General features: G+C 36.3%; 1 protein-coding gene across 1 annotated transcript in view; it reads right to left on the minus strand.

The window, feature by feature from the left end:
* The window catches only part of LOC149782268 (uncharacterized), a 275,026-nt gene that overhangs the window by 128,621 nt on the left and 126,916 nt on the right, over positions 1-19,489 (minus strand). The window contains exon 22 of the mRNA XM_089935109.1: positions 2,804-2,933. Coding sequence (XP_089791235.1) covers positions 2,804-2,933 — 130 coding nt within the window. The remainder of the gene's footprint in view (positions 1-2,803; positions 2,934-19,489) is intronic.

The raw sequence follows: 19,489 nt of genomic DNA on the forward strand, positions 1-19,489 counted from the left end.
CTAATAAACTGTATAGCCAAATCTGCCAGCAAAGCAGTGGACCTGACTTGTAAGTGAATATATCATAATGTAACAGTTATCTATGTAACATAAATACAAACTAACAAAGGCCCAATAAGGATTACTTCAGTATGCTGCTAGTATTGATAATGCAGCTGACGTGAGTATTTTTATTATAGCTCATGTTTTATCATTACGTTTTGATGAAAAGAGTCACTAATGTCTACGAAGTCTACAGTCATTAATATTTCCCTAAAAAAATCACTAAAATTTAACTTAGCATGAATTTAGTATTAAAAAATTAAATCCAAAGAAACTACAAAATTTAGTATTAAGCATTTCAAGCCAAACAAATTGCAAAATTCCTTAAAATTGCAAGCAAAATATTCCAAAATGATCCATATGCGAACCAAGAAGAAACCTCCTCATGTAAACCATCATACAAATACATGACAATAATGTTTATTAAATTTAAGTTGCCATTGTTTCCATTCATCAGACTACTACATGCTGATAATGCTAACAATTAACAAAGATCATTGAAAAGAAAATCCAACATACTTTGATTTAATTAATTTTCATGAATATCCATTTTTATACTGTTGCCAAAAAGTACACGTTTACTGGTACTCAAATTCATGGATTTGGAAGTAGCCCTAGTGTTTCCACAGAAAGATCATTATTAATGGTTGTTTTAATTCATGGATGGGAATTGATCCTATTGCTTCTATAGGAAGAACACTGTTTGATGGGTCCTGAAATTCTTGAATTGGGAAAGGAATCCTATTGTTTCCACAGGAAGATCATCATTAGATGGTTGTTTAAATTCATGGATTGGGTAAGGATCATATAGTTACCATAAAAAGATCAATGTTCAATGAGTCTTTACATTCAAGCATTGGGAAAATATCCCATTGTTTCCACAAAAAGATCAATGTTCAATGAGTCTTTACATTCAAGCATTGGGAAAATATCCCATTGTTTCCACAAAAAGATCAATGTTCAATGAGTCTTTACATTCAAGCATTGGGAAAATATCCAATTGTTTCCACAAAAAGATCAATGTTCAATGAGTCTTTACATTCAAGCATTGGGAAAATATCCCATTGTTTCCACAAAAAGATCAATGTTATTAGGGTCTCAAAAAGCAAATATTTTAAAGCTAAATTATGTATGCCTTTTTTACCCTGCACTTGATCTTTCCTGCACTAAATTCAAACACATCATGATTTATGATGGATTAATGAACAAATTATGCTTTTATGCACACATTTTCATGGGAATTATCATGGATTCACCATTGCACATTTTCATGGGAATTATCATGGATTCACCAGTGCACATTTTCATGTGAATTATCATGGATTCACCATTACACATTTTCATGGGAATTATCATGGATTTACCATTACACATTTTCATGGGAATTATCATGGATTCACCATTACACATTTTCATGGGAATTATCATGGATTCACCATTACAATGCACTTTTAATCAGACAGTAAGTACACATGTACTGTAACTATTCATGTTATTTCATGTGCCCATTTTTTCACACATGTAAGTGCCAATTCATGGTTCTCTGCTAAAAAATTAAATGTTAATTAAAATGCAATGTTGGTTAACTGGATCAATAAAGCATACAGTCTTGCCCCCCCCCCTTCCTTGTTTTGTATAGCCTAGAATAAATAATGCATCAATCAAGGATATAGTCTTGTCCCCCCCATTCCTTTTTTGTATAGCCTAGTCTTGCCCCCCCCCCCTTCCTTGTTTTGTATAGCCTAGAATAAATAATGTATCAATCAAGGATATAGTCTTGCCCCCCCCCCATTCCTTGTTTTGTATAGCCTAGAATAAATAATGCATCAATCAAAGATATAGTCTTGCCCCCCCCCCCTTTCCTTGTTTTGTATAGCCTAGATTACATAACGCATCAATCAAGGATATAGTCTTGCCCCCCCCATTCCTTGTTTTGTATAGCCTAGAATAAATAATGCATCAATCAAGGATATAGTCTTGCCCCCCCCCCCCCTTTCCTTGTTTTGTATAGCCTAGATTACATAACGCATCAATCAAGCATATAGTCTTTCTCCCATTCCTTGTATTGTATATATCCTATATATCATAATGCAACATTATTTTCAGTTAAATAAATTGATCTTGTATTGTTCAAGATGCTACATAACATGAATGCATGCTGTGGACCCCAGCCATTATGTAACTTTTTTTAAAAATGAGATAAATTAATTTGCATTCTTAAGTACTGAGAGTTGATTCTGAAAAGTGAAATAAAGCTTGCATTCTTCATGAGAACTGGCAAGAAATCAGTCCACCATTTACATGAATGCACTAAGAAAACAAACTAAATAACCTCTGACCTGCTGGTACATTATATGAATTCAGTCTGTGTTGTTTCCAACTGGATAATTGTTATACAAAGGTGTATAAGACATACAGAGCAGAAAACTGTCAAACTGTTCCCTAGCTGACATTATAAACATTAGAACAAACCATTTCACCCCAGTGTCAGCCTCATCTTGAAACATCATTTGCATTATTTTCAGGATGAACTTTTTACAAAAGATCATAACAATACTATATCTGCTACCTTAAGTACAAAATGTTTTTATTATCTGCTACTTTTTGGCAAATATTTTTCAAAAACACGATATAGTCATTTTATCAAGATTAAATAGCTTTCTGCAAGTTTTAACAAACATCAACTTGTGGTGACAGTGGTGTTTTCCTGCTGTAAGGGAGGTAAAATACTTGGAGGATTATAAGAAAATAGTATCAGTACCTTTTGTTCTGTTAGGTATTGAGGAGCAGGGGAGATAATCATTGCTTTTTACACCTTGGAAGACACTGATCAATTCCAAGGCTGCCAGCACTTCATTTGTTACATCTGGAGTTGTATCCTCTCTTTGTTCCTACAAGAAAATGCATACATGAACATAAAGGCATACATCAGTATAGATAAAAGCAGACATCAACATAAATGCATTTAGCATCATAGATAAATAAATATAATAACACAGATGATTGCATACATTAATGCAGCTAAATGCATACATTAACAAAGACAAAAGCATACATCAACACAGATAAATGCATACATCAACATAAAGGCATACATCAAAATAGATAAAAGCTGACATCAACATAAACACATTTAGCATCATTGATAAATATATACATTAACACAGATAAATGCATACATCAACACAGATAAATGCATACATGAACATAAAGGCATACATCAGTATAGATAAAAGCAGACATCAACATAAACACATTTAGCATCATTGATAAATACATACATTAACACAGATGAATGCATACATTAACACAGATAAAAACATACATTAACACAGATAAATGCATACATCAACACAGATAAATGCATACATCAACATAAAGGCATACATCAAAAAATAGATAAAAGCTGACATCAACATAAACACATTTAGCATCATTGATAAATACATACATTAACACAGATGAATGCATACATTAACACAGATAAAAGCATACATTAACACAGATAAATGCATACATCAACACAGATAAATGCATGCATCAACATAAAGGCATACATCAAAATAGATAAAAGCTGACATCAACATAAACACATTTAGCATCATTGATAAATACATACATTAACACAGATAAATGCATACATCAACACAGATAAATGCATACATGAACATAAAGGCATACATCAGTATAGATAAAAGCAGACATCAACATAAACACATTTAGCATCATTGATAAATACATACATTAACACAGATGAATGCATACATTAACACAGATAAAAACATACATTAACACAGATAAATGCATACATCAACACAGATAAATGCATACATCAACATAAAGGCATACATCAAAAAATAGATAAAAGCTGACATCAACATAAACACATTTAGCATCATTGATAAATACATACATTAACACAGATGAATGCATACATTAACACAGATAAAAGCATACATTAACACAAATAAATGCATACATCAACACAGATAAATGCATGCATCAACATAAAGGCATACATCAGTATAGATAAAAGCTGACATCAACATAAACACATTTAGCATCATTGATAAATACATACATTAACACAGATAAATATATACATCAACACAGATAAATGCATACATGAACATAAAGGTATACATCAGTATAGATAAAAGCAGACATCAACATAAACACATTTAGCATCATTGATAAATACATAAACACAGATGAATGCATACATTAACACAGATAAAAGCATACATTAACACAGATAAATGCATACATCAACACATAAATGCATACATCAACATAAAGGCATACATCAAAATAGATAAAAGCTGACATCAACATAAACACATTTAGCATCATTGATAAATACATACATTAACACAGATGAATGCATACATAAACACAGATAAAAGCATACATTAACACAGATAAATGCATACATCAACACAGATAAATGCATACATCAACATAAAGGCATACATCAAAATAGATAAAAGCTGACATCAACATAAACACATTTAGCATCATTGATAAATATATACATTAACACAGATAAATGCATACATCAACACAGATAAATGCATACATCAACATAAAGGCATACATCAGTATAGATAAAAGCAGACATCAACATAAACACATTTAGCATCGTTGATAAATACATACATTAACACAGATAAATGCATACATTAACACAGATAAAAGCATACATTAGCACAGATAAATGTATACATCAACACAGATAAATGCATACATCAACATAAATGCATACATCAAAATAGATAAAAGCTGACATCAACATAAACACATTCATCAACAAAGATAAATGCATACATCAACATAAATAATTGCATACATAAACACAGATAAATGCATACATCAACACAGATAAAGGCATACATTAACACAAATAACTGCATACATCAACATAAATAAGTGTATACATCAACACAGATAAATGCATACCTCAACACAAATAATGGCATGCATTATCATACATAAATGCACACCTCAACATGGATAAATGCATAAATCAACACAGATAAAGTCATCTGTAAAAATATGATGTAAACTATCTATTACAGTAACTGTTCTAAGTCATTGGTTTGAGTGCAAAGCCTACTCTGTCTCTCAGAGACCATATCAATCAAGTAACTGATTTGTATGCAGAAGTCTCCCACAGACCATATCAAAGTCACCAATTTGTATGCAGAACCAACTTTGTCTCCCAGAGAGTAAATCAATCAAAGTCCAAGAAATTACAATAAATGGCAATATTAAATCATGGTGATACACTTAAACAGGCTTGTATCACACTTAATAATCTTATCAATAAATGGCAATAATCATTAAGGTGATACATGTGGACAGGCAGGTGGAACATTTCCTGACCAGATGAAAAACATTCTTTGTCTCTTAATCTCTGAGATGTGTGACTCACTAAAAGGGAAACTTTCTCCACTCAAAATTACACCAAAATTACTAAAAAGTGTAAAAATCATTAAGAAATTGAGGGTTATGTGTGAATCTGCAAGATAATATGTTCATGGTTGTACCCATATTAGTATAAAGCTTACATCAGGTACCTACAGCATTAAAAAATAAATATAAAGTTGGGTTCCTTTGGGACTTGTTCTAGACTGGTAACAAGTAGGAAAATTACCTATATTTGATGCATGCTAAATGTTAAGTGCTGTTGAACTTTCGTGCTTGTTAATGGTAGAAAATGTATTCAGATTTATTCACAAGGTGTAAATCTGCATCTACTTGGCCCAGGGACAAGTATGAACTAACGTTTTACTCAGCACAAGGACAAGTATGTAGCAAAGTTTAACTCACCACAAGGACAAGTATGAAGTAACATTTTATTCAGCACAAGGACAAGTATGTAGTAAAGTTTTACTAAGCACAAGGACAACTATGTAGTAAAGTTTTACTCACCACAAGGACAAGCATGTAGTAAAGTTTTACTCAGAGCAAGGACAAGTATGGAGTAAAGTTTTACTCAGCACAAGGACAAATATGTTGTAAGGTTTTACTCAGAGCAAGGACAAGTATGGAGTAAAGTTTTACTCAGCACAAGGACAAGTATGGAGTAAAGTTTTACTCAGCACAATGATAAGTATGAAGTAAAGTTTTACTCAGCACAAGGATAAGCACATAGTAAAGTTTTACTCAGCACAAGGACAAGCATGTAGTAAAGTTTTACTCAGAGCAAGGACAAGTATGGAGTAAAGTTTTACTCAGCACAAGGACAAGTATGTAGTAAAGTTTTACTCAGCACAAGGACAAGTATGGAGTAACATTTTACTCAGCACAAGGACAAGTATGTAGTAAAGTTTTACTCAGCACAAGGACAAGTATGGAGCAAGATTTTACTCAGCACAAGGACAAGTATGTAGTAAAGTTTTATTCAGCATAAGGACAACTATGTAGTAAAGTTTTACTAAGCACAAGGACAACTATGTAGTAAAGTTTTACTCAGCACAAGGACAAGCATGTAGTAAAGTTTTACTCAGAGCAAGGACAAGTATGGAGTAAAGTTTTACTCAGAGCAAGGACAAGTATGGAGTAAAGTTTTACTCAGCACAAGGACAAGGATGTAGTAAAGTTTTACTCAGGACAAGGACAAGCATGAAGTAAAGTTTAACTCAGCACAAGGATAAGTATATAGTAAAGTTTTACTCAGCACAAGGACAAGTATGTAGTAAAGTTTTACTCAGAGCAAGGACAAGTATGTAGTAAAGATTTACTCAGCACAAGGACAAGTATGGAGTAAAATTTTACTCAGCACAAGGACAAATATGAAGTAAAGTTATACTCAGCACAAGGATAAGTATATAGTAAAGTTTTACTCAGCACAAGGACAACTATGTAGTAAAGTTTTACTCAGCACAAGGACAAGCATGTAGTAAAGTTTTACTCAGAGCAAGGCCAAGTATGGAGTAAAGTTTTACTCAGAGCAAGGACAAGTATGTAGTAAAGTTTTACTCAGCACAAGGACAAGTGTGAAGTAAAGTTTTATTCAGCACAAGAAGAAGTATGTAGTAAAGTTTTACTCAGCACAACGATAAGTATGTAGCAAAGTCTGAGGACATATTATTTACCTACTCTATATAAATGCTTAAAAATAAACTCTAAATGACCTATAAGCTAGTGTATATGGTAGTTTAATGTGCTTGGTCCATGACACATACCACTGGACCTGACTTACAAGCTAGTGTATACAGTAGGTTAACGTGCTTGGTCTATGATGCATACTGTTGGATTTGACTTACAAGCTAGTGTATACAGTAGTTTAATGTGATGGGTCTATGATGCATACTGTTGGACCTGATTTACAAGCTAGTGTATACAGTAGTTTAATGTGATGGGTCTATGATGCATACTGTTGGACCTGACTTACAAGCTAGTGAATACAGTACTTTAATGTGCTTGGTCTATGATGCATACTGTTGGACCTGACTTACAAGCTAGTGTATACAGTAGTTTAATGTGATGGGTCTATGAAGCATACTATTGGACCTGACTTACAAGCTAGTGTATACAGTAGTTTAATGTGATGGGTCTATGGTGCATACTGTTGGACCTGACTTACAAAGCTAGTGTATACAGTACTTTAATGTGCCTGGTCTAGGATGCATTCCATTGGACCTGACTACAAGCTAGTGTATACAGTAGGTTAATTTGATGGGTCTATGATGCATACTGTTGAACTTGACTTACAAGCTAGTGTATACAGTAGGTTAATGTACTTGGTTTTTTATGCTTAATGTTGGACCCAACGTATAAAAAAGCTAGTGTATACAGTAGTTTAATGTAATGGGTCTATGATGCATACTGTTGGACCTGACTTACAAGCTAGTGTATACAGTGGGTTAATGCACTTGTCTATGATGCATACTGTTGGATCTGACCTACAAACTAGTGTATACAGTAGTTTAATGCGATGGGTCTATGATGCATACTGTTGGACCTGACTTACAAGCTAGTGTATACAGTAGTTTAATGTGATGGGTCTATGATGCATACTGTTGGACCTGATTTACAAGCTAGTGCATACAGTAGGTTAATGTGATGGGTCTATGATGCATACTGTTGGACCTGACTTACAAACTAGTGTATACAGTAGTTTAATGTGATGGGTCTATGATGCATACTGTTGGACCTGACTTACAGGCTAGTGTATACAGTAGTTTAATGTGATGGGTCTATGATGCATACTGTTGGACCTGACTTACAAGTTAGTGTATACAGTGGGTTAATGCACTTGTCTATGATGCATACTGTTGGATCTGACTTACAAACTAGTGTACACAGTAGTTTAATGTGATGGGTCTATGATGCATACTGTTGGACCTGACTTACAAGCTAGTGTATATAGTAGTTTAATCTGATGGGTCTATGATGCATACTGTTGGCCCTGACTTACAAGCTAGTGTATACAGCAGTTTATTGTGATGGGTCTATGATGCATATTGATGGACCTGACTTACAAGCTAGTGTATATAGCAGTTTAATGTGATGGGTCTATGATGCATATTGATGGACCTGACCTACAAACTAGTGTATACAGTATTTTAATGTGATGGGTATATGATGCATATTGATCAACCTGACTTACAAGCTAGTGTATACAGTAGTTTAATGTGATGGGTCTATGATGCATATTGATGGACCTGACTTACAAGCTAGTGTATACAGTAGTTTAATGTGATGGGTCTATGATGCATATTGATGGACCTGACTTACAAGCTAGTGTATACAGGAGTTTAATGTGCTTCGTCTATGATGCATACTGTTGGACCTGACTTACAAGCTAGTGTATACAGCAGTTTAATGTGATGGGTCTATGATGCATACTGTTGGACCTGACATACAAGCTAATGTATACAGTAGTTTAATGTGATGGGTCTATGATGCATATAGATGGACCTGACTTACAAGCTAGTGTATACAGTAGTTTAATGTGCTTCGTCTATGATGCATATTGTTGGACCTGATTTACAAGCTAGTGTATACAGTGGGTTAATGCACTTGGTCTATGATGCATACTGTTGGACCTGACTTACAAGCTAGTGTATACAGTAGTTTAATGTGATGGGTCTATGATGCATACTGTTGGACCTGATTTACAAGCTAGTGTATACCGTAGTTTAATGTGCTTCGTCTATGGTGCATACTGTTGGACCTGATTTACAAGCTAGTGTATACAGTAGTTTAATGTGATGGGTCTATGATGCATACTGTTGGACCTGACTTACAAGCGAGTGTATACAGTAGTTTAATGTGATGGGTCTATGATGCATATTGATGGACCTGACTTACAAGCTAGTGTATACAGTGGGTTAATGCACTTGTCTATGATGCATACTGTTGCATCTGACTTACAAACTAGTGTATACAGTAGTTTAATGTGATGGGTCTATGATGCATACTGTTGGACCTGACTTACAAGCTAGTGTATACAGTAGTTTAATGTGATGGGTCTATGATGCATACTGTTGGACCTGACTTACAAGCTAGTGTATACAGCAGTTTATTGTGATGGGTCTATGATGCATACTGTTGGACCTGACTTACAAGCTAGTGTATACAGTAGTTTAATGTGATGGGTCTATGATGCATACTTTTGCACCTGACTTACAAGCTAGTGTATACAGCAGTTTATTGTGATGGGTCTATGATGCATACTGTTGGACCTGACTTACAAGCTAGTGTATACAGTAGTTTAATGAGATGGGTCTATGATGCATATTGATGGACCTGACTTACAAGCTAGTGTATACAGTAGTTTAATGTGATGGGTTTATGATGCATATTGATGGACCTGACTTACAAGCTAGTGTATACAGTACTTTAATGTGCTTGGTCTATGATGCATACTGTTGGACCTGACTTACAAGCTAGTGTATACAGTAGTTTAATGTGATGGGTCTATGATGCATACTGTTGGACCTGACTTACAAGCCAGTGAATACAGTACTTTAATGTGCTTGGTCTATGATGCATACTGTTGGACCTGACTTACAAGCTAGTGTATACAGTAGTTTAATGTGATGGGTCTATGAAGCATACTGTTGGACCTGACTTAGAAGCTAGTGTATACAGTAGTTTAATGTGATGGGTCTATGGTGCATACTGTTGGACCTGACTTACAAAGCTAGTGTATACAGTACTTTAATGTGCCTGGTCTAGGATGCATTCCATTGGACCTGACTACAAGCTAGTGTATCCAGTAGGTTAATTTGATGGGTCTATGATGCATACTGTTGAACTTGACTTACAAGCTAGTGTATACAGTAGGTTAATGTACTTGGTTTTTTATGCTTAATGTTGGACCCAACGTCTAAAAAAGCTAGTGAATACAGTAGTTTAATGTAATGGGTCTATGATGCATACTGTTGGACCTGACTTACAAGCTAGTGTATACAGTGGGTTAATGCACTTGTCTATGATGCATACTGTTGGATCTGACCTACAAACTAGTGTATACAGTAGTTTAATGCGATGGGTCTATCATGCATACTGTTGGATCTGACTTACAAGCTAGTGTATACAGTAGTTTAATGTGATGGGTCTATGAAGCATACTGTTGGACCTGATTTACAAGCTAGTGCATACAGTAGTTTAATGTGATGGGTCTATGATGCATACTGTTGGACCTGACTTACAAACTAGTGTATACAGTAGTTTAATGTGATGGGTCTATGATGCATACTGTTGGACCTGACTTACAGGCTAGTGTACACAGTAGTTTAATGTGATGGGTCTATGATGCATACTGTTCGACCTGACTTACAAGTTAGTGTATACAGTGGGTTAATGCACTTGTCTATGATGCATACTGTTGGATCTGACTTACAAACTAGTGTACACAGTAGTTTAATGTGATGGGTCTATGATGCATACTGTTGGACCTGACTTACAAGCTAGTGTATATAGTAGTTTAATCTGATGGGTCTATGATGCATACTGTTGGCCCTGACTTACAAGCTAGTGTATACAGCAGTTTAATGTGATGGGTCTATGATGCATATTGATGGACCTGACTTACAAGCTAGTGTATACAGTAGTTTAATGTGATGGGTCTATGATGCATATTGATGGACCTGACCTACAAACTAGTGTATACAGTATTTTAATGTGATGGGTCTATGATGCATATTGATCAACCTGACTTACAAGCTAGTGTATACAGTAGTTTAATGTGATGGGTCTATGATGCATATTGATGGACCTGACTTACAAGCTAGTGTATACAGTAGTTTAATGTGATGGGTCTATGATGCATATTGATGGACCTGACTTACAAGCTAGTGTATACAGTAGTTTAATGTGCTTCGTCTATGATGCATACTGTTGGACCTGACTTACAAGCTAGTGCATACAGCAGTTTAATGTGATGGGTCTATGATGCATACTGTTGGACCTGACTTACAAGCTAATGTATACAGTAGTTTAATGTGATGGGTCTATGATGCATATAGATGGACCTGACTTACAAGCTAGTGTATACAGTAGTTTAATGTGCTTCGTCTATGATGCATATTGTTGGACCTGATTTACAAGCTAGTGTATACAGTGGGTAATTGCACTTGGTCTATGATGCATACTGTTGGACCTGACTTACAAGCTAGTGTATACAGTAGTTTAATGTGATGGGTCTATGATGCATACTGTTGGACCTGATTTACAAGCTAGTGTATACCGTAGTTTAATGTGCTTCGTCTATGGTGCATACTGTTGGACCTGATTTACAAGCTAGTGTATACAGTAGTTTAATGTGATGGGTCTATGATGCATACTGTTGGACCTGACTTACAAGCTAGTGTATACAGTAGTTTAATGTGTGTGTCTATGATGCATATTGATGGACCTGACTTACAAGCTAGTGTATGCAGTGGGTTAATGCACTTGTCTATGATGCATACTGTTGCATCTGACTTACAAACTAGTGTATACAGTAGTTTAATGTGATGGGTCTATGATGCATACTGTTGGACCTGACTTACAAGCTAGTGTATACAGTAGTTTAATGTGATGGGTCTATGATGCATACTGTTGGACCTGACTTACAAGCTAGTGTATACAGCAGTTTATTGTGATGGGTCTATGATGCATACTGTTGGACCTGACTTACAAGCTAGTGTATACAGTAGTTTAATGTGATGGGTCTATGATGCATACTGTTGCACCTGACTTACAAGCTAGTGTATACAGCAGTTTATTGTGATGGGTCTATGATGCATACTGTTGGACCTGACTTACAAGCTAGTGTATACAGTAGTTTAATGAGATGGGTCTATGATGCATATTGATGGACCTGACTTACAAGCTAGTGTATACAGTAGTTTAATGTGATGGGTTTATGATGCATATTGATGGACCTGACTTACAAGCTAGTGTATACAGTACTTTAATGTGCTTGGTCTATGATGCATAGTGTTGGACCTGATTTACAAGCTAGTGTATACAGTAGTTTAATGTGATGGGTCTATGATGCATACTGTTGGACCTGACTTACAAGCTAGTGAATACAGTACTTTAATGTGCTTGGTCTATGATGCATACTGTTGGACCTGACTTACAAGCTAGTGTATACAGTAGTTTAATGTGATGGGTCTATGAAGCATACTGTTGGACCTGACTTACAAGCTAGTGTATACAGTAGTTTAATGTGATGGGTCTATGGTGCATACTGTTGGACCTGACTTACAAAGCTAGTGTATACAGTACTTTAATGTGCCTGGTCTAGGATGCATTCCATTGGACCTGACTACAAGCTAGTGTATACAGTAGGTTAATTCGATGGGTCTATGATGCATACTGTTGAACTTGACTTACAAGCTAGTGTATACAGTAGGTTAATGTACTTGGTTTTTTATGCTTAATGTTGGACCCAACGTATAAAAAAGCTAGTGTATACAGTAGTTTAATGTAATGGGTCTATGATGCATACTGTTGGACCTGACTTACAAGCTAGTGTATACAGTGGGTTAATGCACTTGTCTATGATGCATACTGTTGGATCTGACCTACAAACTAGTGTATACAGTAGTTTAATGCGATGGGTCTATGATGCATACTGTTGGACCTGACTTACAAGCTAGTGTATACAGTAGTTTAATGTGATGGGTCTATGATGCATACTGTTGGACCTGATTTACAAGCTAGTGCATACAGTAGGTTAATGTGATGGGTCTATGATGCATACTGTTGGACCTGACTTACAAACTAGTGTATACAGTAGTTTAATGTGATGGGTCTATGATGCATACTGTTGGACCTGACTTACAGGCTAGTGTATACAGTAGTTTAATGTGATGGGTCTATGATGCATACTGTTGGACCTGACTTACAAGTTAGTGTATACAGTGGGTTAATGCACTTGTCTATGATGCATACTGTTGGATCTGATTTACAAACTAGTGTACACAGTAGTTTAATGTGATGGGTCTATGATGCATACTGTTGGACCTGACTTACAAGCTAGTGTATATAGTAGTTTAATCTGATGGGTCTATGATGCATACTGTTGGCCCTGACTTACAAGCTAGTGTATACAGCAGTTTATTGTGATGGGTCTATGATGCATATTGATGGACCTGACTTACAAGCTAGTGTATACAGTAGTTTAATGTGATGGGTCTATGATGCATATTGATGGACCTGACCTACAAACTAGTGTATACAGTATTTTAATGTGATGGGTCTATGATGCATATTGATCAACCTGACTTACAAGCTAGTGTATACAGTAGTTTAATGTGATGGGTCTATGATGCATATTGATGGACCTGACTTACAAGCTAGTGTATACAGTAGTTTAATGTGATGGGTCTATGATGCATATTGATGGACCTGACTTACAAGCTAGTGTATACAGTAGTTTAATGTGCTTCGTCTATGATGCATACTGTTGGACCTGACTTACAAGCTAGTGTATACAGCAGTTTAATGTGATGGGTCTATGATGCATACTGTTGGACCTGACTTACAAGCTAATGTATACAGTAGTTTAATGTGATGGGTCTATGATGCATATAGATGGACCTGACTTACAAGCTAGTGTATACAGTAGTTTAATGTGCTTCGTCTATGATGCATATTGTTGGATCTGATTTACAAGCTAGTGTATACAGTGGGTTAATGCACTTGGTCTATGATGCATACTGTTGGACCTGACTTACAAGCTAGTGTATACAGTAGTTTAATGTGATGGGTCTATGATGCATACTGTTGGACCTGATTTACAAGCTAGTGTATACCGTAGTTTAATGTGCTTCGTCTATGGTGCATACTGTTGGACCTGATTTACAAGCTAGTGTATACAGTAGTTTAATGTGATGGGTCTATGATGCATACTGTTGGACCTGACTTACAAGCTAGTGTATACAGTAGTTTAATGTGATGGGTCTATGATGCATATTGATGGACCTGACTTACAAGCTAGTGTATACAGTGGGTTAATGCACTTGTCTATGATGCATACTGTTGCATCTGACTTACAAACTAGTGTATACAGTAGTTTAATGTGATGGGTCTATGATGCATACTGTTGGACCTGACTTACAAGCTAGTGTATACAGTAGTTTAATGTGATGGGTCTATGATGCATACTGTTGGACCTGACTTACAAGCTAGTGTATACAGCAGTTTATTGTGATGGGTCTATGATGCATACTGTTGGACCTGACTTACAAGCTAGTGTATACAGTAGTTTAATGTGATGGGTCTATGATGCATACTGTTGCACCTGACTTACAAGCTAGTGTATACAGCAGTTTATTGTGATGGGTCTATGATGCATACTGTTGGACCTGACTTACAAGCTAGTGTATACAGTAGTTTAATGAGATGGGTCTACGATGCATATTGATGGACCTGACTTACAAGCTAGTGTATACAGTAGTTTAATGTGATGGGTTTATGATGCATATTGATGGACCTGACTTACAAGCTAGTGTATACAGTACTTTAATGTGCTTGGTCTATGATGCATAGTGTTGGACCTGATTTACAAGCTAGTGTATACAGTAGTTTAATGTGATGGGTCTATGATGCATACTGTTGGACCTGACTTACAAGCTAGTGAATACAGTACTTTAATGTGCTTGGTCTATGATGCATACTGTTGGACCTGACTTACAAGCTAGTGTATACAGTAGTTTAATGTGATGGGTCTATGAAGCATACTGTTGGACCTGACTTACAAGCTAGTGTATACAGTAGTTTAATGTGATGGGTCTATGGTGCATACTGTTGGACCTGACTTACAAAGCTAGTGTATACAGTACTTTAATGTGCCTGGTCTAGGATGCATTCCATTGGACCTGACTACAAGCTAGTGTATACAGTAGGTTAATTTGATGGGTCTATGATGCATACTGTTGAACTTGACTTACAAGCTAGTGTATACAGTAGGTTAATGTACTTGGTTTTTTATGCTTAATGTTGGACCCAACGTATAAAAAAGCTAGTGTATACAGTAGTTTAATGTAATGGGTCTATGATGCATACTGTTGGACCTGACTTACAAGCTAGTGTATACAGTGGGTTAATGCACTTGTCTATGATGCATACTGTTGGATCTGACCTACAAACTAGTGTATACAGTAGTTTAATGCGATGGGTCTATGATGCATACTGTTGGACCTGACTTACAAGCTAGTGTATACAGTAGTTTAATGTGATGGGTCTATGATGCATACTGTTGGACCTGATTTACAAGCTAGTGCATACAGTAGGTTAATGTGATGGGTCTATGATGCATACTGTTGGACCTGACTTACAAACTAGTGTATACAGTAGTTTAATGTGATGGGTCTATGATGCATACTGTTGGACCTGACTTACAGGCTAGTGTATACAGTAGTTTAATGTGATGGGTCTATGATGCATACTGTTGGACCTGACTTACAAGTTAGTGTATACAGTGGGTTAATGCACTTGTCTATGATGCATACTGTTGGATCTGACTTACAAACTAGTGTACACAGTAGTTTAATGTGATGGGTCTATGATGCATACTGTTGGACCTGACTTACAAGCTAGTGTATATAGTAGTTTAATCTGATGGGTCTATGATGCATACTGTTGGCCCTGACTTACAAGCTAGTGTATACAGCAGTTTATTGTGATGGGTCTATGATGCATATTGATGGACCTGACTTACAAGCTAGTGTATACAGTAGTTTAATGTGATGGGTCTATGATGCATATTGATGGACCTGACCTACAAACTAGTGTATACAGTATTTTAATGTGATGGGTCTATGATGCATATTGATCAACCTGACTTACAAGCTAGTGTATACAGTAGTTTAATGTGATGGGTCTATGATGCATATTGATGGACCTGACTTACAAGCTAGTGTATACAGTAGTTTAATGTGATGGGTCTATGATGCATATTGATGGACCTGACTTACAAGCTAGTGTATACAGTAGTTTAATGTGCTTCGTCTATGATGCATACTGTTGGACCTGACTTACAAGCTAGTGTATACAGCAGTTTAATGTGATGGGTCTATGATGCATACTGTTGGACCTGACTTACAAGCTAATGTATACAGTAGTTTAATGTGATGGGTCTATGATGCATATAGATGGACCTGACTTACAAGCTAGTGTATACAGTAGTTTAATGTGCTTCGTCTATGATGCATATTGTTGGATCTGATTTACAAGCTAGTGTATACAGTGGGTTAATGCACTTGGTCTATGATGCATACTGTTGGACCTGACTTACAAGCTAGTGTATACAGTAGTTTAATGTGATGGGTCTATGATGCATACTGTTGGACCTGATTTACAAGCTAGTGTATACCGTAGTTTAATGTGCTTCGTCTATGGTGCATACTGTTGGACCTGATTTACAAGCTAGTGTATACAGTAGTTTAATGTGATGGGTCTATGATGCATACTGTTGGACCTGACTTACAAGCTAGTGTATACAGTAGTTTAATGTGATGGGTCTATGATGCATATTGATGGACCTGACTTACAAGCTAGTGTATACAGTGGGTTAATGCACTTGTCTATGATGCATACTGTTGCATCTGACTTACAAACTAGTGTATACAGTAGTTTAGTGTGATGGGTCTATGATGCATACTGTTGGACCTGACTTACAAGCTAGTGTATACAGTAGTTTAATGTGATGGGTCTATGATGCATACTGTTGGACCTGACTTACAAGCTAGTGTATACAGTAGTTTAATGTGATGGGTCTATGATGCATACTGTTGCACCTGACTTACAAGCTAGTGTATACAGCAGTTTATTGTGATGGGTCTATGATGCATACTGTTGGACCTGACTTACAAGCTAGTGTATACAGTAGTTTAATGAGATGGGTCTACGATGCATATTGATGGACCTGACTTACAAGCTAGTGTATACAGTAGTTTAATGTGATGGGTTTATGATGCATATTGATGGACCTGACTTACAAGCTAGTGTATACAGTACTTTAATGTGCTTGGTCTATGATGCATAGTGTTGGACCTGATTTACAAGCTAGTGTATACAGTAGTTTAATGTGATGGGTCTATGATGCATACTGTTGGACCTGACTTACAAGCTAGTGAATACAGTACTTTAATGTGCTTGGTCTATGATGCATACTGTTGGACCTGACTTACAAGCTAGTGTATACAGTAGTTTAATGTGATGGGTCTATGAAGCATACTGTTGGACCTGACTTACAAGCTAGTGTATACAGTAGTTTAATGTGATGGGTCTATGGTGCATACTGTTGGACCTGACTTACAAAGCTAGTGTATACAGTACTTTAATGTGCCTGGTCTAGGATGCATTCCATTGGACCTGACTACAAGCTAGTGTATACAGTAGGTTAATTTGATGGGTCTATGATGCATACTGTTGAACTTGACTTACAAGCTAGTGTATACAGTAGGTTAATGTACTTGGTTTTTTATGCTTAATGTTGGACCCAACGTATAAAAAAGCTAGTGTATACAGTAGTTTAATGTAATGGGTCTATGATGCATACTGTTGGACCTGACTTACAAGCTAGTGTATACAGTGGGTTAATGCACTTGTCTATGATGCATACTGTTGGATCTGACCTACAAACTAGTGTATACAGTAGTTTAATGCGATGGGTCTATGATGCATACTGTTGGACCTGACTTACAAGCTAGTGTATACAGTAGTTTAATGTGATGGGTCTATGATGCATACTGTTGGACCTGATTTACAAGCTAGTGCATACAGTAGGTTAATGTGATGGGTCTATGATGCATACTGTTGGACCTGACTTACAAACTAGTGTATACAGTAGTTTAATGTGATGGGTCTATGATGCATACTGTTGGACCTGACTTACAGGCTAGTGTATACAGTAGTTTAATGTGATGGGTCTATGATGCATACTGTTGGACCTGACTTACAAGTTAGTGTATACAGTGGGTTAATGCACTTGTCTATGATGCATACTGTTGGATCTGACTTACAAACTAGTGTACACAGTAGTTTAATGTGATGGGTCTATGATGCATACTGTTGGACCTGACTTACAAGCTAGTGTATATAGTAGTTTAATCTGATGGGTCTATGATGCATACTGTTGGCCCTGACTTACAAGCTAGTGTATACAGCAGTTTATTGTGATGGGTCTATGATGCATATTGATGGACCTGACTTACAAGCTAGTGTATACAGTAGTTTAATGTGATGGGTCTATGATGCATATTGATGGACCTGACCTACAAACTAGTGTATACAGTATTTTAATGTGATGGGCCTATGATGCATATTGATCAACCTGACTTACAAGCTAGTGTATACAGTAGTTTAATGTGATGGGTCTATGATGCATATTGATGGACCTCACTTACAAGCTAGTGTATACAGTAGTTTAATGTGATGGGTCTATGATGCATATTGATGGACCTGACTTACAAGCTAGTGTATACAGTAGTCTAATGTGCTTCGTCTATGAAGCATACTGTTGGACCTGACTTACAAGCTAGTGTATACAGCAGTTTAATGTGATGGGTCTATGATGCATACTGTTGGACCTGACTTACAAGCTAATGTATACAGTAGTTTAATGTGATGGGTCTATGATGCATATAGATGGACCTGACTTACAAGCTAGTGTATACAGTAGTTTAATGTGCTTCGTCTATGATGCATATTGTTGGACCTGATTTACAAGCTAGTGTATACAGTGGGTTAATGCACTTGGTCTATGATGCATACTGTTGGACCTGACTTACAAGCTAGTGTATACAGTAGTTTAATGTGATGGGTCTATGATGCATACTGTTGGACCTGATTTACAAGCTAGTGTATACCGTAGTTTAATGTGCTTCGTCTATGGTGCATACTGTTGGACCTGATTTACAAGCTAGTGTATACAGTAGTTTAATGTGATGGGTCTATGATGCATACTGTTGGACCTGACTTACAAGCTAGTGTA

This window comes from Sinohyriopsis cumingii, chromosome 15 (assembly GCF_028554795.1).
Source record: "Sinohyriopsis cumingii isolate HCF-2022 chromosome 15, ASM2855479v2, whole genome shotgun sequence".
In the NCBI taxonomy this organism is placed as follows: Eukaryota; Metazoa; Mollusca; class Bivalvia; order Unionida; family Unionidae; genus Sinohyriopsis; species Sinohyriopsis cumingii.